This window comes from Oncorhynchus kisutch, linkage group LG2 (genome assembly GCF_002021735.2).
Source record: "Oncorhynchus kisutch isolate 150728-3 linkage group LG2, Okis_V2, whole genome shotgun sequence".
Lineage (NCBI taxonomy): Eukaryota > Metazoa > Chordata > Actinopteri > Salmoniformes > Salmonidae > Oncorhynchus > Oncorhynchus kisutch.
This window is the reverse complement of record NC_034175.2, coordinates 39,154,448-39,173,621: the sequence shown is the minus strand read 5'-3', so window position 1 is coordinate 39,173,621 and position 19,174 is coordinate 39,154,448. Positions and strand designations below refer to the sequence as shown.

General features: G+C 43.9%; 1 protein-coding gene across 4 annotated transcripts in view; it reads right to left on the bottom strand.

The window, feature by feature from the left end:
- The window catches only part of LOC109865618 (villin-1), a 33,153-nt gene that overhangs the window by 1,603 nt on the left and 12,376 nt on the right, over window positions 1-19,174 (bottom strand). For all 4 annotated transcript variants that reach the window (XM_020453943.2, XM_020453957.2, XM_020453951.2 and 1 more), the window contains exons 5-18: window positions 16,074-16,182; window positions 13,337-13,447; window positions 12,763-12,971; window positions 12,376-12,454; window positions 3,655-3,753; window positions 3,205-3,358; window positions 3,029-3,129; window positions 2,782-2,919; window positions 2,415-2,573; window positions 2,023-2,202; window positions 1,744-1,889; window positions 1,440-1,584; window positions 301-489; window positions 25-93 (exon numbers count right to left, since the gene is read on the bottom strand). In XM_020453943.2, the coding sequence (XP_020309532.1) occupies window positions 25-93; window positions 301-489; window positions 1,440-1,584; window positions 1,744-1,889; window positions 2,023-2,202; window positions 2,415-2,573; window positions 2,782-2,919; window positions 3,029-3,129; window positions 3,205-3,358; window positions 3,655-3,753; window positions 12,376-12,454; window positions 12,763-12,971; window positions 13,337-13,447; window positions 16,074-16,182 (1,888 nt within the window). The remainder of the gene's footprint in view (window positions 1-24; window positions 94-300; window positions 490-1,439; window positions 1,585-1,743; window positions 1,890-2,022; window positions 2,203-2,414; window positions 2,574-2,781; window positions 2,920-3,028; window positions 3,130-3,204; window positions 3,359-3,654; window positions 3,754-12,375; window positions 12,455-12,762; window positions 12,972-13,336; window positions 13,448-16,073; window positions 16,183-19,174) is intronic.

Below are 19,174 nucleotides of genomic sequence, written 5' to 3'. Positions count from 1 at the left end.
GCTTGAGAGAGATTAGAGACTCACCACGGTGATCTGGATGATGTCGCTGGCGTCCCCAAGCTCAGCCTTCAACTCCTGGTAGGATTTCCCTCCCTGTAGATATACAAAGCAAAGCAGCTTGTTTAATTCAATCTTTTGTGCCCTGAGTAAAGAGACTTTGGTAACACTACCTGAAGCCAAGCGGTGAAATGCATCATTATGCAGTTAGAATGCATTGTTAGGCTTGTCATACGTATTTGACCCTCTTACAATATGTATTATCATCTCATAATTATCCTGACTACAAAGCATGCTACATACACTCCACATGTGTGGGTCCCAGGCGTGGAACCAGCCTGTGAAGGTGGGAGGCTCAAAGCCCTGTTTGACCAGCACGATGGGGGTGTCCACATTTCGACCACCTGGGTGGGTCCTCAGGTACTCATGTGCCGTGGGGACCACATTCTCCTTCTCTATTTGATTAGCTCCCTTGCCCAACCACAGGAACACCTGAGGAGGAAGAGGACCTCCTATGTTTTAAAAGAACCAAACTTCCAGATCGTAGATTGATGGTAGTGCTGAGCGATTAACTGAAATGTCTTTTTTTTTTTTTTTTTTTTTTTTTTAACAATTAATTGACTGACAGCGGTTCAATTATTTGAATTCCATTTTGTTCGTTTTTTTTCTGTGAGCTCAATGCGCACATTGCACAGTTTCTCTAGAGATAAATCAGATCTAGCCTCAACTCTACGATGTAGTAGGGAGTTGAATTTTCCGACAGTCCAATAATCTACCTAGTATAGTACACAAAGTGTGATAACTAACTACAATGACCATAATCTTTTTCTGGTCTGTGTTTCTTTTAGCCTGAACCGGAAGGGACAATGCGCAATCGTGAGGGCATATAGAGAGCAGCTGTTGCTTCGCGAGGCATCTACCTGAAAATACATTATCAAAGTGATTTATAGTTGGCATTCAGCAGTCATAAAAGTATGCCTTATTTTCTTTGAAGATGTACAAAATTGTGATTTTGTCAGACAGCATAGGCAGCAGCGCTATAGAGATGAGATGATGACTTGGAATGAAATAATAAAGTCCTCAAATAAAACGTATGTAATATACACTTCAACTGAAATATTTTATGAAGTAATGTGAATAAATGATGGTTAATAAGGGAATAAGCAGTAATGAGCAGTCACTAGCATCACTGAACTTTTATTCATTGTTCTGTTCTTTGTTACAGCATTCAAATAATGGAAAACCGAAATGGAAAACTGTGATTATTTCTTAATAATCTAACTGAAACCAAACCAACCCCAAAAAGCACTAATCGCTCAGCACTAATTGATAGAGACGACCAAAGGACAGTACAGTAGTATCCTGCCTGAAGACCAAACTGAAACAACGGGGAAACACAGCACATCCGTTTGGATTCCAGGGTTAGAAACACAGGTATTCACCATATCCCAGATGTCCAGCAGCATGATGTCATCTTCGTCCAGGTCGTCCTGGTTAAAGTTGGTGACCTCCATGGCCAGGAAGCGGCCTGTCTGATTGGAGCACTCGAAGAGACGTGGGGTGATGTTGTTGTGCTCTTCCTGAAGCCTTGGTAGAGACCACAGATGACCCAGGCAGAAGGCATCAGACAGTGTTTTGCTGTCTAGTACAATGGGTTTATGAATACATTTAATTTCAACCCGCTAACTGAGTTCAGTCGAATAGGACCCTTAGGGAACTATAAAACCAAGGGATGAAGTGTGGTACCTCTTGCTGTTGGCATACTGGGTCTTGCCTCCCAGATTTAGCCAGAAGTTAGCCGTCTCCTGACCCTCTGCGATTACATGTTTTTCCCTCCTGGAGATGATGTCTGCCAGGGATTTGCCCATCTCTCGCTCATCACCACAACAGCCCTGCAAGGGATAAGAGTCATACCTGTTACTAGGTACAGCCCTTGTACTCTCCTCATCAGTGCTTAACTGGAGAACTGTTACACTGTCAAACCTGGATTATACGTTTATGGTATTTCTCTGAAATGGTGCTTACCTTTCCGTACCACAGATAGCAGCAAGTGTCAGTGCTGAGCACAAAGACGTCGTTGGAGTTGAGGGACGAGGAGCGTGCTGGCACTTCGATGGCGCGGGTGTTGAACTCGTTGGTGCCGTGGATGTGGAAGAGACGAACCGCCGGCTGGACATGTGCAGAGTTGGCCCTGGAGCTCCCCTCCTGCAAACCATGATTACAATCTTGATGATGAGCTAGGATAACATTCATGGTGAGATTCCAATCACCAAGATGGAACCAGATGATGTCAAACATAATTTGGACTTTTTTAATTTGTCTCGTAATTGAATAAGATCTATGTGGTCTCATATTTCAGTCACCTCTTGTAAGATGACATTTGAAATCCCTTACCATGAATACCATGAAGCGCCTACCTCATAGACCACCATCTTGCCCTTGAATATGGCCATGAGGTGGAGTGGTTCTTTCCCCATGGGCACTCGGACCTGAACTGGCTCACCGTTGTACTGCTGGTCGATGTTCACGGCTTGGAAAGCAGAGGCAGCCAGCTCACCGGTGCTTGCATGGCGACCCTACATTGTACACATCAAACACACCATAGTTACTGTACATTTCTGCATAAGGTTGCATGGAAAGCAAGCAAGCCAGAGACTAAGTCATGGAATTAAGCTCTGCTCATATAAAACATTTCTGGTATTATCAAAGCTTGATTGCCAGGCATCACAGAGAGCTATGTCTATAATGCCAAAGAGGGAATGTTGGATAGTAGGGTGTTCTGACCTGCCATATGTATAGTATGTAGTGACTCCTGTTGCTGACTTCATATTTGTAAAGGATGAGATAGCAGTCGCCTCCATAGAAGTGGCCCAACCACTTCCTGTCCACAGGCACCAGTTCACTGTCCTCTAACCTCCACACCTGATTGGAGGAAAATGGGAAGTGTTGATTTCCATTGGATATACAGATTAAAGGGGAGGATTATGAATAATTATTTTGTCAAAGCTAGTTATTACAGGTTGTTACCAACCTCTGCTTCACCTGTTCCGTCATCAACCATTTTCTGCTGGGCAGCCACGTCAGGCCTTGCATGCATGGAAGTAGCATCAAACTTGATCTGCTCAACCTTGGCTGCATTGTCAAGAAAAAACATTTAGAGATACCAATTTTGGCTCAATCAGTGTTTTTTTTGTGTGACTTGCTCACCAATTTTGCCTGGACTGTTTGTGGTCCCCATCCCCACAGTCTGACCCTTCACGCTCCACCTCTGGAACAGCTGCTTGAACACGGCAGACTCGGCACCATCATTCACCGTCTCGACATAGGTGGAGATAGGGTAGCCCTTCGCCTTCTTGTATGCCTAGAATTACAAGATGCTTTTTAGTTGAATACAGAGGGGTCCTAAAATATCACTCCCCTCCCCTTGGTAAGTGATTGTGTGTATCCGTGATCCAGGACTGGAAGACGTGTTTCAGGTATCCAGGTGATTTTTAGGGTTAACTTGTTGAAGTAACTGGTATCTGGGTTGTACAAAAAGGGGGGAGGAGGTGATATTTTAGGACCCCCCCCCTGTATTCAACTAAAAAGCATCCAGGGGACAGCAAAGGGATATCAAAAGCATTGTGAAACTAAAATGTGTCAAGAGGTGCAGCTCACTTCTGCTTTATCCAAAGACTTGGACCGTTCTGTCTTGGAAGCCTTCTTTCCTTTCCAGATAAAGATCCTTATACCACCTTGATCCAACAGATAGCAATCCTGTGAAATTAGTTCATTTAGATTAGATAATGTTTCACTTAATAGAATTGAATTTATTGATACCTCTACCGCCAACTAAAGAGGTTTACTGTTTGCCTAAATGAGTGTCAGCACTGCATTATTCATTGCTGCACAACTCTTGTGTGGCATAGTCAGAATATCTCTAACCATTCTAACAGATTCAGCCCACTGGGCACACTACGACACTTCAAGGTGGCCATTTTGGTCAAATTCACCCACTCAAAAAGACAACCATCGAAAAGCACAACCACATTCCAATTGGAAAACAATGTCAGATCATTTGTATTTATACAACAACTTAATGTGTTATCACTGTGCTTCATATAATAACACAACCTAACCACCTGGATTGCGTTTTAATATTACATTAAAAGCAGTGGTAGCTGGTGGCATTTTAAATTGGTAGGAGGGGCTCATAATAATGGCTGGAACGGAATCAATGAAATGGTCTCAAACACATCAAACACCTAGTTTCCACTTGTTTGACACCATTCCATTCACTGCATGCCCTTGCCACTGTTTCGGTAAAAAGCTGAGGGATGGGGGCTGGAGAAATGTAACCAGTCTCAAATTCATAGACAGAGCTATGGATACTAAAATGATAGTTTTACGTATGTTTTGCGGCTATACAGTACAGTGTTTGTTTACATATACTTTGTTTACAAACATTGGAGTAAAACAAAATATATATTCGAGTTTCTGATTGGGTACGACAGTTGAACAAAGCTAAAAGTTGTATTCTTCAAGAATCAATGGGTAAATACAGTTGAAGTGGAAGTTCACATACACTTAGGTTGGAGTCATTAAAACTCCACAAACGTCTTATAACAAACTATAGTTTTGGCAAGTCGGTTAGGACATCTACTTTGTGCATGACAAGTAATTTTTCAAACAATTGTTTACAGACAGATTATTTCACTTATAATTAACTGTATCACAATTCCAGTGGGTCAGAAGTTTACATACACTAAGTTGACTGTGCCTTTAAACAGCTTGGAAAATTCCAGAAAATTCCAGAAAATGACATCATGACTTTCGAAGCTTCTGATAGGCTAATTGACATAATTTGAGTCAATTGGAGGTGTACCTGTGGATGTATTTAAAGGCCTACCTTCAAACTCAGTGCCTCTTTGCATCACATCATGAGAAAATCAAAAGAAATCAGCCAAGACCTCAGAAAGAAAGTGTAGACCTCCACAAGTCTGGTTCATCCTTGGGAGCAATTTCCAAACGCCTGAAGGTACCACGTTCAACAATAGTACGCAAGTTTAAACACCATGGGACCACGCAGCCGTCATACCGCTCAGGAAGGAGATGCGTTCTGTCTCCTAGAGATGAACGTACTTTGGTGCGAAAAGTGCACATCAATCCCAGAACAACAGCAAAGGACCTTGTGAAGATGCTGGAGGAAACAGGTGGAAAAGTATCTATATCCACCGTGAAACAAGTCCTATATTGACATACCAGAAGAAAGAAGCCACTCCTCCAAAACTGCCATAAAAAAGCCAGACTACGGTTTGCACATGGGGACAAAGATCGTACTTTTTGGCCTCTGGTCTGATGAAACAAAAATAGAACTGTTTGGCCATCGTTATGTTTGGAGGAAAATGACCATCGTTATGTTTGGAGGAAAAAGGGGGAGGCTTGCAAGAAGAACACCATCCCAACTGTGAAGCGCGGGGGTGGCAGCATCATGTTGTGGGGGTGCTTTGCTGCAGGAGGGACTGTTGCACTTCACAAAATAGATGGCATCGTGAGGCAGGAAATGAGGAAAGAAAATTATGTGGATACATTGAAGCAACATCTCAAGACATCAGACATCAATCAGGAAGTTAAAGCTTAGTCGCAAATGGGTCTTCCAAATGGACAATACTCCAACCATACTTACAAAGTTGTGGCAAAATGGCTGAAGGACAACAAAGTCAAGGTATTGGAGTGGCCATCCCAAAGCCATGACCTCAATCCTATAGAAAACGGGTGGGCAGAACTGAAAAAGTGTGTGCGAGCAAGGAGGCCGACAAACCTGACCCAGTTACACCAGCTCTGTCAGGAGGAATGGGCCAGAATTCACCCAACTTATTGTGGGAAGGTTGTGGAAGGCTACCCGAAACGTTTGACCCAAATGAAACAATTTAAAGGCAATGCTACCAAATACTAATTGAGTGTATGTAAAATTCTGACCCACTGGGAATGTGATGAAAGAAATAAACGCTGAAGTAAATCATTCTCTCTACTATAATTCTGACATTTCACAGTCTTAAAATAAAGTGGTGATCCTAACTGACCTAAGACAGGGGATTTTTACTAGGATTAAATGTCAGGAAAAACTGAGTTTAAATGTATTTGCCTAAGGTGTATGTAAACTTCTGACTGTATGTATGTAGCAACCGCTGATTGCCGCGTTACTTTAAGCTATTTCCTTTATTATGTACAAAAGTAATAATGAATTGTGTTTGGTTGACAACACAACCAAATATCAACATTTAAAGGAGCTGTATCTAATGCTTTGATGGTTTCATCTGAGCTACTATTTTTTCACTTACATGTTTTATTTAATTGGAGACGTGATTCCAACATATAATTTGTTCATCTGTCGGCAAGTTAATAGGCTATTTACTGTATTGCAAAAGTAATATTGAAGGAGATGTACACTGAGTGAAAAAAACATTAGGGACACCTTCTCTTTCCATTACATAGACTGACCAGGGGAACCCGGGGGGTGCAACTGAATATTAGGAAGGTGTTCCTAATGTTTGTTAAAAACTCGGTGGTTCAAGCCCTGAATGCTGATTGGCTGACAGCCGTTGTAAATCAGACCGCATACCACAGGTTTGACACAGGTACCATAGTTAAACACTTATTTTTACTGCTCTAATTACGTTGATAACAAGTTTATAATAGCAATAAGGCACCTCGGGGGTTTGTGATATGGCCAATACACCACGGCTAAGAGGATATCCTTATCATTTTCTCATTCTTTTATGAGCCTGATCATTTTATTATGCTTAAGCTCAGTCAATATGATTTCATGGCGCACGCCCACATACTTTAAAATGTGGATAAAAGTGCTGAAATAACATCCGGAAAGTAATCGGAAACAATAGGGAAATAAGACGGCAATGACCAGGTAAGAAAGTGGTAATAACCTGTTAATAGTTAGTATGTAGCTGTGGAAACAACAGGGTAACGACCGGAATTTAACAGGAAACAACAGGGAAATAAGACGGCAACAACCAGATACGAACGTGGTATACAGAAGATAGCCCTATTTGGTAAAAGACCAAGTCCATATTATGGCAAGAACAGCTCAAATAAGCCACAAGAAACAACAGTCCATCATTACTTTAAGACATGAAGTCAGTGAATTTGGAACATTTCAAAAACTTTGAAAGTTTCTTCAAGTGCAGCCGCAAAAACCATCAAGCGCTATGATGAAACTGGCTCTCATGAGGACAGCCACAGGAAAGGAAGACCCAGAGTTACCTCTGCTGCAGAGGATAAGTTCATTAGAGTTAACTGTACCTAAGATTGCAGCCCAAATAAATGCTTCACCGAGTTCAAGTAACACACACCTCTCAACATCAACTGTTCAGAGGAGACCGCGTGAATCAGGCCTTCATGGTCGAATTGCTGCAAAGAAACCACTGCTCAAGGACACCAATAATAAGAAGAGACTTGCTTGGACCAAGAAAACCGAGCAATGGACGTTAGACCGGTGGAAATCTGTCCTTTGGTCTGATGAGTCCAAGCTTGAGATTTTTGGTTCCAACCGCTGTTATGGGTGTAAGATGGCACAGTGATGCCATCTGTTGGTAAATGTTCATTACTGCAACTCTTGTGTTTTATGTGTTGATGTGTTGTCATGTACATGTACTGAACAAGCCAGTAAAGAAATTCCCCTTTGCCACTGCTAATGCTAATACTACAGCCAACTCTGCAGTAGACAACCCCAATACATGCCGATATTGTGGCATTTCTCATGGACGAGGAAAAGAACACTGCCCAGCCTATGGAAAAATATGCAAATCCTGTGGTACAGCTAATCACTTCGCAAGGGTCTGCATGAAAAGCAAGAGAAAGGAGAGTAAAGTGCACTCCATGGAAACAAACACAGATGAAGGGAACGGCATTCTAGCGAGTGCATAGGGGCAGTGAGGGCAAAAGGACAAAAGTGGTTTGTCACTCTGCTACTTAATAATAAACCACTGCAATGCCAGCTAGATTCAGGGGCCACATGCAACGTTATGAGCCTTAAAGACAAAAGGAGGCTCGCGCCCAGAGACAAACTCACACAGAGTAGCACCAAGCTGAAACTGTATTCAGGCCAGTTCATGACCTCTTTAGGCCTGTTTGTGACAGAGTGTGTTTTACGTGGCCAGAAATACACCCTTGAGTTTGAAATAGTTGAGGCTAGTCAAAAGCCAATACTGTCAGGTTCTACATGCGAGCGCCTTGGACTTATTAACTTCACCATCCCAGCCGATCTTAACATTATAGACAAAGTCCAGGCTGGGCCCCTGAGGAAGGAGACACTCCTAAGCAAGTACCATGATGTCTTCAACGCACCGGTCGAGTCAGTTCCTGGGGAAGTCCACTTTGAGTTGGACGCAGCAATCCAGCCTGTACAGTGTGCACCCCGCAATGTACCAGTGGCCATGAAAGCAGCTACGAAGGCTCAGCTTGACAAATACGAAGCAGATGGCCACATCATATCCGTCACCGAGCCTACGGACTGGATAAGTAATATGGGTATCGTCAAGAAACCAGACAGGCTACGGATATGCATTGATCCTAAACACCTCAACCGGGCTCTGCGACGTTCACATTACATTATGCCCACGTTGGAGGATGTTCTTTACAAGCTCCCAAAGGCCAGAGTCTTCACGCTCGTGGATGCCAGAGATGCCTTCCTGCAGTGCAAGCTCGACGAGCCCAGCAGCTACATGACCACCTTTTGGACACCCTGGGGCAGGAAGAGGTGGTTGAAGCTTCCGTTTGGTGTCTCCGTGGCTCCAGAGGTGTATCAGCGGAAACAGCATGAGCTGTTGATGGGACTCAGTGGCGTGGAACCCATAGCAGATGACATCCTCGTAGTGGGCTGTGGGGACAGTGATGAGGAGGCAGAATGTGACCATGACGCCAAGCTGCTGGCCCTGATGGTCAGACAGGTCAAGCTAAGGCTAAGCATAAAAAAGCTTCAGATTAAAGTGCCAGAGGTCCGCTTTCATGGGCACATCTTGTCCTCCACCGGATTGAAGGCGGATCCTGAAAAAGTGAAGGCTGTCTTGGAAATGCCCCACCCATCTGACGTGAAGGGAGTGCAGCGCTTTGTCGGATTCGTCACCTACCTGGCCAAATTCCTACCGCGGCTCTCTGAAGTGTGTGAGCCACTGAGGAGGCTCATGGACAAGGACACCATCTGGCATTGGCTCCCAAAACATGACGCAGCGGTGAGGGAAATAAAACAACTGGTCACCCAGACACCTGTACTGCGATACTACAATGTGTCAAAACCTGTCACGATTCAGAGTGACTCAAGCCAGTATGGACTTGGCTGTTGCCTCATGCAGGAGGGCCAGCCTGTGGCATTCGCCTCTAGGGCACTCACCCCAACAGAGCAGAACTATGCCCAGATAGAGAAGGAGTGCCTCAGCATTGTGTTTGCATGCCAACGCTTCCACCACTACCTGTACGGGCGCGACAATATTACAGCAGAGACAGATCACAAGCCCCTTATTACTATAGTATTTACTTTGCCATCATGGCCTTTTTTGCCTTTACCTCCCTTCTCACCTCATTTGCTCACATTGTATATAGACTTGTTTATACTGCATTATTGACTGTATGTTTGTTTTTACTCCATGTGTAACTCTGTGTCGTTTTATCTGTCGAACTGCTTTGCTTTATCTTGGCCAGGTCGCAATTGTAAATGAGAACTTGTTCTCAACTTGCCTACCTGGTTAAATAAAGGTAAAATAAAAATAAATAAATAAATATTCAGCAAGCCTCCAGGCATTGAGGTCTGTGATTCTGATGGGCTGGCCCGACTGCAGGGAAGAAACTGCTTTAGCTGTCAGAGAATATTGGCCAGTCAAAGAGGAGCTCAGTGTTCAAAACGGAGTAATATTCAAGAGTCAGAGAGTCGTTATTCCCCGGTCTCTGCGCCCTGAGATGTTGGCATGCGTGCACTCAAGTCACATAGGAGGTGAGGCCTGTTGCAGACAAGCACGTGACACACTGTATTGGCCAGGAATGCAGAGTGAAATCAAAGACTATGTCAGTAAATGCACAATCTGCAATGAATATGCCATTGAGCAACAGAGAGAGACGATGATGTCCCACGAGCTACCGATGCACCCCTGGCAGATAGTAAGTCTAGATCTCTTCCAGCACAATGGCAAAGACTTTCTGCTGGTAGTCGATCGTTCCTCAGACTTTTGGGAGATCGACCTCCTCCCCGACCTCTCAGCAGAGACAACGATCAAACGCTGCAAGGCTCAGTTTGCCCGCTATGGCCAGCCAGATAGGGTAATTTCAGACAATGGACCCCAATTCTCCGGAGTTGAGTTCCGAAAATTTGCTGCAGGATGGGAATTAGAGCACGTCACTTCATCACCACGACACCCAAAAGCTAATGGGAAGGCGGAGTCCGCAGTAAAAATCGCAAAGAACCTCTGCAAAAAGGCTCTGCGAGAGGGCAAAGATGCCTGGAAAGCAATCCTGCAGTGGCGCAATACCCCGACAGAAGGCATGGACAGCAGCCCGGCACAGTGCCTCATGGCACGGCGCTTAAAAGCAGCTCTGCCAGTAGCCAGCACTCTCCTGGAGCCATGTGTGGTGACAGACGTGCTGGTGAAGCTACGTCACAGAAGACAGGTCTCCAAGTTCATCTACAACAAATCAGCAAAAGACTTACCTGAGCTCAGGGTGGGTGAAACGGTGCGAATGAAGCCACTACCAGGGGACCGGACAGGCCTCTGGAGACTCGGATCCTGTGTACAGAAAGTGGCACCACGCTCCTACTTGGTCGAAGTGAATGGATCACTGTACCGTCGTAACAGGGTTGACCTTCGGATTGCTGAGCCAGCACCTACTCAGAAGCATGATGGTCAAAGGGGTCGCATGACAAAAGACAGAACCCCAGCAAGACACATGGGGCCTGAGGCACTGGGCGAAGAGCCAGGGGATCACAGGTAGGCCGCTCCCTCGCCCATCAATTCTCCCCTTAGACATTCAGGTGACACGCCTGTGCGGGAACCCGCAGGCCTTGCAGACAAGCCCCCTGTCTTTTCACGCTGCGGGCGTCTGTCCCAGCCACCAAAAATACTTAATCTGTAGGTTTCCCATCAGGGATTGTTGACAGAGATAAAAGTGAAGAGAATATCAAAATGTGTTGTTGTTACCTGAAAAAAAAAAAATATGAAAAAAACCCATTACTAAACTGTTCATGTTGGAAATTGTTACTAGGTTTGTTTTGTTAGTGAATTGACACCTCCTGTCCTATTTTATTAAATGGAAGATGTTATGGGTGTAAGATGGCACAGTGATGCCATCTGTTGGTAAATGTTCATTACTGCAACTCTTGTGTTTTACCGGGGTGCTTGAGATACACGGATGTGTTGTCATGTACTGAACAAGACTGGTTACTCGCATCAATGCCTCTGTCTCGTCATTTAACATTCAAACAACAGCCATGTTGAATCACAAGAATCTGTCCTTAACTGACTTGCCCAGTTAAAGGTAAAAATAAAAAAATAAAAAATAAATGGTCGCAAAGAAAACAGGAGCTGCCGTGAGACGCAGAGTAGTTGAACAGATGATCTCTGAATGTGTAGTTCCCACCACGAAGCATGGAGGAGGCGGTGTGGGGGTGTTTTACTTGTGACACTGTTAATGATTTATCTCAAATTCAAGGCCCACTTAACCAGCATGGCTACCACAGCATTCTGCAGTGATACGCCATCCCATCTGGTTTGCGCTTAGTCCCACTATCATTTGTTTTTCAACAGGACAATGATTCCACACACCTCCAAGCTGTGTAAGGGCTATTTGCCCAAGAAGGAGAGTGATGGAGCGCTGCATCAGATGACCTGGCCTCCACAACCACCCAACCTCAACCCAATTGAAATGATTTGGGATGAGTTGGACTGCAGAGTGAAGGAAAAGCAGCCAACAAGTGCTCATCATATGTAGGAACTCCTTCAAGACTGTGCAAAGTTGACATCAAGGCAAAGGGTGTGTACTTTGAAGAATCTAAAATATATTTAGATTTGTTACTACATGATTCATTATGTGTTATTTTATAGTTTTGATGTCTTCACTATTATTCTACAATGTAGAAAATAGCAAAAGTATTAGAAAACTCTTCAATGAGTAGGTGTGTCCAAACTTTTGACTGGTACTGTAAGTATTTAGCAGCTACAAGCAAACTATTAATGGGTTATTAGTTCGTATCTGGTCGTTGCTGCCTTATTTCCCTGTTGTTTCCAATTACTTTCCGGACTTTACCCTGTTATTTCAGCACTGTAAACGAAAGTGCCACCAAAACCCTTCCCCTTTAACATGCTCCCTCCCCTTTCCATGATTGACAAGGAGTCTGACCTCGTGATTCAACAGGTCCTGAGACAGAGGCTTCACTGCTACCTCCTGCACCACAAGGTTCCCCTGGGCATCTGAGATACTGCACAGAACAAACATAATTCTGTTATTTTTCACAATAATTCTATAATAATGAGAAGCGTGCCAACCGGGTAACATACTGCATGATGGCTAGCTAACTCTCACTAGCTAGTTCACATCTGCTACAGTATATGTCTATGACAGGTCATACGAGGTTATAATGTCTATGACAGGTCATACAAGGTTATAATGTCTATGAAATGTCAGTCATAAGAGTTTATAATGTCTATGACCGGTCACAAAGGGGCTATAATGTCTATGACAGGTCCTAAGGAGGTTATAAACATCCCTGAGGTGGTCAGTACTCACTGGAAGAGCTTGATGCTGGACCTCAGCTTCTGGTCGACCACGTCATCAGACGCGATGCTGTCCCTGATGTCTCGTCTCGTCTCTCCCAGGTGCTGCTTCATCAGCTTCATGGCCTCCTCGGAAGACTTCTCGTCATCACCTTCCACCACGCTAACCTGCGCCCGTCCCCCTCTTTCCCTGTCACGGATGTCCTTGGCTAGAGTCATTCCCTGTAAAGAACAACATCCGCGACAACATCAACCTTACAGAACGGTCGACATTCACAATTTTTCTACCCCACTGAGCCATTGGAACCACAATCCAGTCTTCATTTCATGCTTTTCCATGCTGTAAGGGCTAGGTTTATAGGCAGAGGTCTTCCTACTTAGGGGCCTTGTTTGAATCCTTGAAAAATGCACCCTTCCTCACTTCTCTTCCTCGTGGTTATCACTGATCTGATATGCCTGGAGGTGTAAAGGCAATGTAGTTTGACCCATGATTTCACCTATCACACATTCATTATGCACCAAAGTTTGTTTTTTTTACTAAAAGTGCCACCCCTCCACTTTTTCACTGGTATAGAATGTCTCCTTACCTTGAGTCTTTCCATACGGTTGCTCTTGGGTCCGTTCCACTGGATGATGAGGTTGCCCAGGTCAAGCAGGAACACATCCCCCTTGTTAAAGCTGCTCCAGCTCATCTCCACCTGTGCTCAAGGATGGATGGATGGATGGTGATGGAAAAGGTGATGGATGGGGATGGAAAGGACTCACAGATTAATTTCATTATAACATTCCCTGAATTTGATTAACAATATGATTACAAACAGCAACAGGAAGGAACCACTTACTAGGGAGATTGAGGCTTTTACTCAATGCTGACGTGGTTATATCAAGTAACGTAGGGGGTACAGAGGCACATGCCTCCTCATATTTGTCCTGTTTTTATATTTTCCGATGTTAAATTTATGACTAAACGTAATTTCTAAGCCCATGCTTTATCATTATTAATTACTAAATGATTGGTCAGAGGTATTTGGCAGAGGGGGCACAGTAACTGGATCAGGCAAAGAGTATCCCCCCTATTCTCCCTAGTAAGTGGTTCCTTCCAAGGTGCACGGAGCAAAGAGATGCTTAGTCAGGTCACTAGATACTTTAGTCACTAGTGAGTGCCCTTATCGTCAGTGGAGGAGGAGAGAGAGGGTGGCATACACATAGCGTTTTACTTGATTTTAGCTGACAAGAGGTATGCTTGTAAATGAATTTTCTGAATTTATGTAGCCTATTGATTCCTTCTTGATGAATAGGTCAAATGTAAATGTTGTTTCTCATTAATACTAGCCACCTAGCAATTTTATGAAGTTGGTTTCAGCTAATCAGCTAAATAGGTTCCCAATCTCCCAACCTCATAACTATCAATTATGATACCAATGTAAACTCATAACACTTCTTAATCAATCAATGTGCATGACAATTGATTGACAATTGAACAGTTAAAGAGGTAGGCTAAGATAAGTTATCAAGAAAGGAAATATATACAGTGCATTCAGAAAGTATTCAGACCCCCTACACAATACCCCATAATGGCAAAGCAAAAACAGTTTCTTTTTCAAAATTAAAAATACAAATCTGCAAAACCTTATTTGCATAAGTAATTCTGATTTTGAAAGGAACACATCTGTCTATATAAGGTCCCATAGTTGAAAGTGCACGTTAGAGAAAAAGTCAAGGCATGAGGTCGAAGGAATTGTCCGTAGAGCTCTGAGACAGGATTGTGTCGAGGTACAGATATGAGGAAGGGTACCAAAAATGGTCTGTCTTATTGAAGATCCCCAAGAACACAGTGGCCTTCACCATTTTTAAAAGTAAGAAGTTTGGAACCACCTAGACTCTTCCTAGAGCTGGCTGCCCGGCCAAACTGAGCAAACGTGGTGAGAAGGGCCATGGTCAGGGAGGTGACGAAGAACCCGATGGACACTGACCAAGCTCCAGAGTTTCTCTGTGGAGATGGGAGAACCTTCCAGGAGGACAACCCTCTCTGCAGCAGTCAATCAGACCTTTATGGTAGAGTGGCCAGACGGAAACCACTCTTCAGTAAAAGGCACATGACAGCCCGCTTAGAGCAAAAAGGCTCTCAGACCATGAGAAACAAGATTCTCTGGTCTGATGAATGCCAAGTGCCACATCAGGAAGAAACCTGACACCATCCCAACGGTAAAGCATGGTGGTGGCAGTATCATGCTGTGGGGATGTTTTTAGCGGCAGGGACTGGGAGACTAGTCAGGATCGAGGGAAAAATGAACGGAGCAAAGTATAGAGAGATCCTTGATGAAAACCTGCTCCAGAGAGCTCAGGACCTCAGACTGGGGTGAAGATTCTTCTTCAAACAGGACAACGACCCTAAGCACACAACCAAGATAACGCAGGAGTGGCTTCGGGACAAGTCTCTGAATATTCTTGAGTGGCCCAGCCAGAACCTGGACTTTAACCCCATCCAACATCTCTGAAGGGACCTGAAAATAGCTGTGCTATCGACACACCCCATCCAACCTGACAGAGCTTGAGAGGATCTGCAGAGAAGAATGGGAGAAACTCCCCGAATACAGGTGTGCCAAGCTTGGAGCGTCATACCCAAGAAGACCCGAGGCTGTAATCGCTGCCAAAGGTGCTTCAACAAAGTACAGAGTGTAAATGTTATATTTCAGTTTTTGCTTTGTCACCATGGGGTATTGTGTGTAGATTGATGAAGAGAAAAAAATATTTGGTCAATTTTAGAATAAGGCTGTGTTCATGTGTTTGATAAATGCTAAATTAATTAACCCCCCTCCGTCCTTTGTGTCCCTTCTCAAATAATGGGTGTATGACACACCCGATTGATACGGTAGGTTTTTAACGGTAAATTGCACTGATGTGTCGACCAACATTCTCTTTAAGGGTTAGAGATCTCTAAGGGTTAACAATTTTTCCTTATGAGACATTGTACTCAGCTTTCACAATTAGTAATACATTTACCTTGGGATGATCATAAAGACACATCAGTGTGAATTCTTGACAGTCTTTAAGTGTGATTATGCCAGTTGTAGAGGAGCTACACAGAGCCAGTCAGTGGCACAGCAAATGTGACTAATCATTTATGTACTTGAACCCAAGAGTTTCTGCATCTCTTCTGAGGTGAGGTGTGGAGAGCTGTTTCTAGTCCAGTAGAATTGAAGAAGGCAATATAGTAAATGAAGAAGACATTAGTCAAGGGCAGAGCTGAGGCTGTGTGAAGGTAATATATTCCACTAGGGATTTATTGGCTTGAGTTGGGGCTACATCTGTGAGCTTTCTCACCTCTCCAGCCACCACAAACTTCCTTCCCTTGACATGGAGCAGGCGGCAGATGTTGTAGGTGTTGGTCTCCACCTGCTTCATCCCAGACGCCACGCCGCCACTCTTGTAGCTGTGGAAAAACACGCACAAGGAGTGCTGTCAGATGACAGCCATCAATGATGGTTTTGAAAGCTGTCGTTATGTGGAAATAATACCAGGATAGGGGTCAATTTGTATTGATGTCAGTAAATTCTGGAAGTAAACTGAAATTCGAAATAAATAATTGAAAAATAGGCATATATTTTCAATGACTTCTCAATAGAATGGATAAACTATTTATTTCTCAATAGAATGGATAAACTATTTATTTCTCAATAGAATGGATAAACTATTTATTACTCAATAGAATGGATAAACTATTTATTACATTTATTTTTAAATTTAAAATTCAACTCAGTTCCTGAATTGACTGGCTTCAATTTAAATTGAACCCTGCTGAATACCATTACATATTAGGTACGTCAGCTTGCGTTCGTTCTGGTTCTGAAGTTATTTATGTTGCACTGTACCACTCCGACTCCACTCCACCCTACATACTCTTCTGCCTGACCATGTCTCAGCCTCCAGTATTTATGCTGCAGTAGTTTATGTGTCGGGGGGCTAGGGTCAGTGTGTTATATCTGGAGTACTTCTCCTGTCCTATTCGGTGTCTTATGTGAATCTAAGTGTGCGTTCTCTAATTCTCTCCTTCTCTCTCTCGGAGGACCTGAGCCCTAGGACCATGCCCCAGGATTACCTGACATGATGACTCCTTGCTGTCCCCAGTCCACCTGGCCGTGCTGCTGCTCCAGTTTCAACTGTTCTGCCTTCTTATTATTCGAACATGCTGATCATTTATGAACATTTGAACATCTTGGCCATGTTCTGTTTTAATCTCCACCCGGCACAGCCAGAAGAGGACTGGCCACCCCACATATGCTCTCTCTAATTCTCTCTTTTTTTCTCTCTCTCTCTCTCGGAGGACCTGAGCCCTAGGACCATGCCCCAGGACTACCTGACATGATGACTCCTTGCTGTCCCCAGTCCATCTGACTGTGCTGCTGCTCCAGTTTCAACTGTTCTGCCTTATTATTATACGACCATGCTGGTCATTTATGAACATTTGAACATCTTGGACATGTTCTGTTATAATCTCCACCCGGCACAGCCAGAAGAGGACTGGCCACCCCACATAGCCTGGTTCCTCTCTAGGTTTCTTCCTAGGTTTTGGCCTTTCTAGGGAGTTTTTCCTAGCCACCGTGCTTCTACACCTGCATTGCTTGCTGTTTGGGGTTTTAGGCTGGGTTTCTGTACAGCACTTTGAGATATCAGCTGATGTACGAAGGGCTATATAAATACATTTGATTTGATTTGACCATTATGCTTTTTTTCAGAAGCCTGAATGCAGAAGTGATGGTTGTGTTAACATCCTCACAGTGTTTCTTTTTTTATCCTGCCTGCTGTAGTAACATCCCCTCTGACCATCAGTTGCGATGCAATTTAATATTAGATAAAGAAACACTACAAGAGGAAACAGCCTTTGCTGTAGAGGGGAGGTGGCTATATATTATCACTATAATCTACAGGAACTGCCAAGAATGTCAACATTAAGTTTCTTAATAGGGTGTTTGGCCAGAACAGCTTCAATGCGCCTTGGCATAGATTCTACAAGTGTCTGGAAGTCTATTGGAGGGATACGACACCATTCTGCCACGAGAAACATTGTCTCAGGTGCTACTCCAAAATCTCCCATAAGTGTTCACCTGGTGAATGAGACACACACACCCTGTAAACCCCCTATGCTCATTTGAGACCCCTCTTTCAAAGGCGCTCCAGCACTTCTTTCCGTGCGGCAGCACAGAGAACAGTCTATGACTGTAATACCTACATTAGCTCGCCTGGTAGGAAGGTGCAATTAGGCAGCTTGCGGCTGGGCATCCTTTTGTAGTCTGTAATCATTTGCAAGCACTGACATACCCGACGAGCGTGGGAGCTGGTGTAGTAGGGATTCAATGTTAGTCTTGATGATTTGCCTCTTTGATGATTCGTCTGAGGGAATAGCGGGATTTCTTATAAGCGTTCGGGTTAGAGTCCTGCTCCTTGAAAGTGGCAGCTCTACCCTTTAGCTCAGTGTGGATGTTACCTGTAATCTATGGCTTCTGGTTGGGGTGTGTACTTACGGTCACTGTGGGGACAATGTCATTAATGCAATTCATGATGAAGCTGGTGACTGCTGTGGTATACTCCTCAATGCCATCCCAGAACAAAAAACAGTCCTGTAACTTAGCATCTGCATCAGCTGACCACTTCCGTATTGAGCGAGTCACTGGTGCTTCCTGCTTTAGTTTTTGCTTGTAAGCAGGAATCAGAAGGATAGAATTATGGTCAGATTTGTCAAATGGAGGGCGAGAGAAAGCTTTGTAAGCGTCTCTGTGTGGAGTAAAGGTGGTCTAGAGGTTTTTTCCCACCTGTTTGCACATGTAACATGCTGGTAGAAAATAGTTTTCCTGCATTAAAGTCCATGACAACTAGGAGTACTGCTTCTGGAGGAGCATTTTCTTGTTTGCTCATGACTTTATATAGCTCGATGAGTGCGGTCTTAGTGCCAGCATCGGTTTGTGGTGGTAAATAGACAGCTACGAAAAATATAGATGAAAACATTCTTAGTAAATAATGTGGTCTACAGCTTATCATGAGATACTCCACCTCAGGTAAGCAAAACCTTAAAACCTTCGCACACCAGCTGTTATTGACAAATAGACACAGACTGCCACCCCTTGTATTACCGGAGGCAGCTGTTCTGTCTTGCTGATGCACAGAAAAACCAGCCAATTGTATATTATGCATGTAAGATATTGCAGTTTTTAATGTCCTGTTGGTAGGATAGACTTGACCGGAGCTCATCCAGTTTATTCTCCAATGATTGCAAGTTGGCCAATAGGACGGATGGTCCCCCGTATCGGCATCTTATATTAATGAGAATGAAGGAGATTTGGGCCTGGTCCGGTATCTGGAGTAAATCCTTTGCGTCCGACTCGTAAAAAAATTCGAATTCCATTTCGAGGTGAGTAATCTCTGTTCTG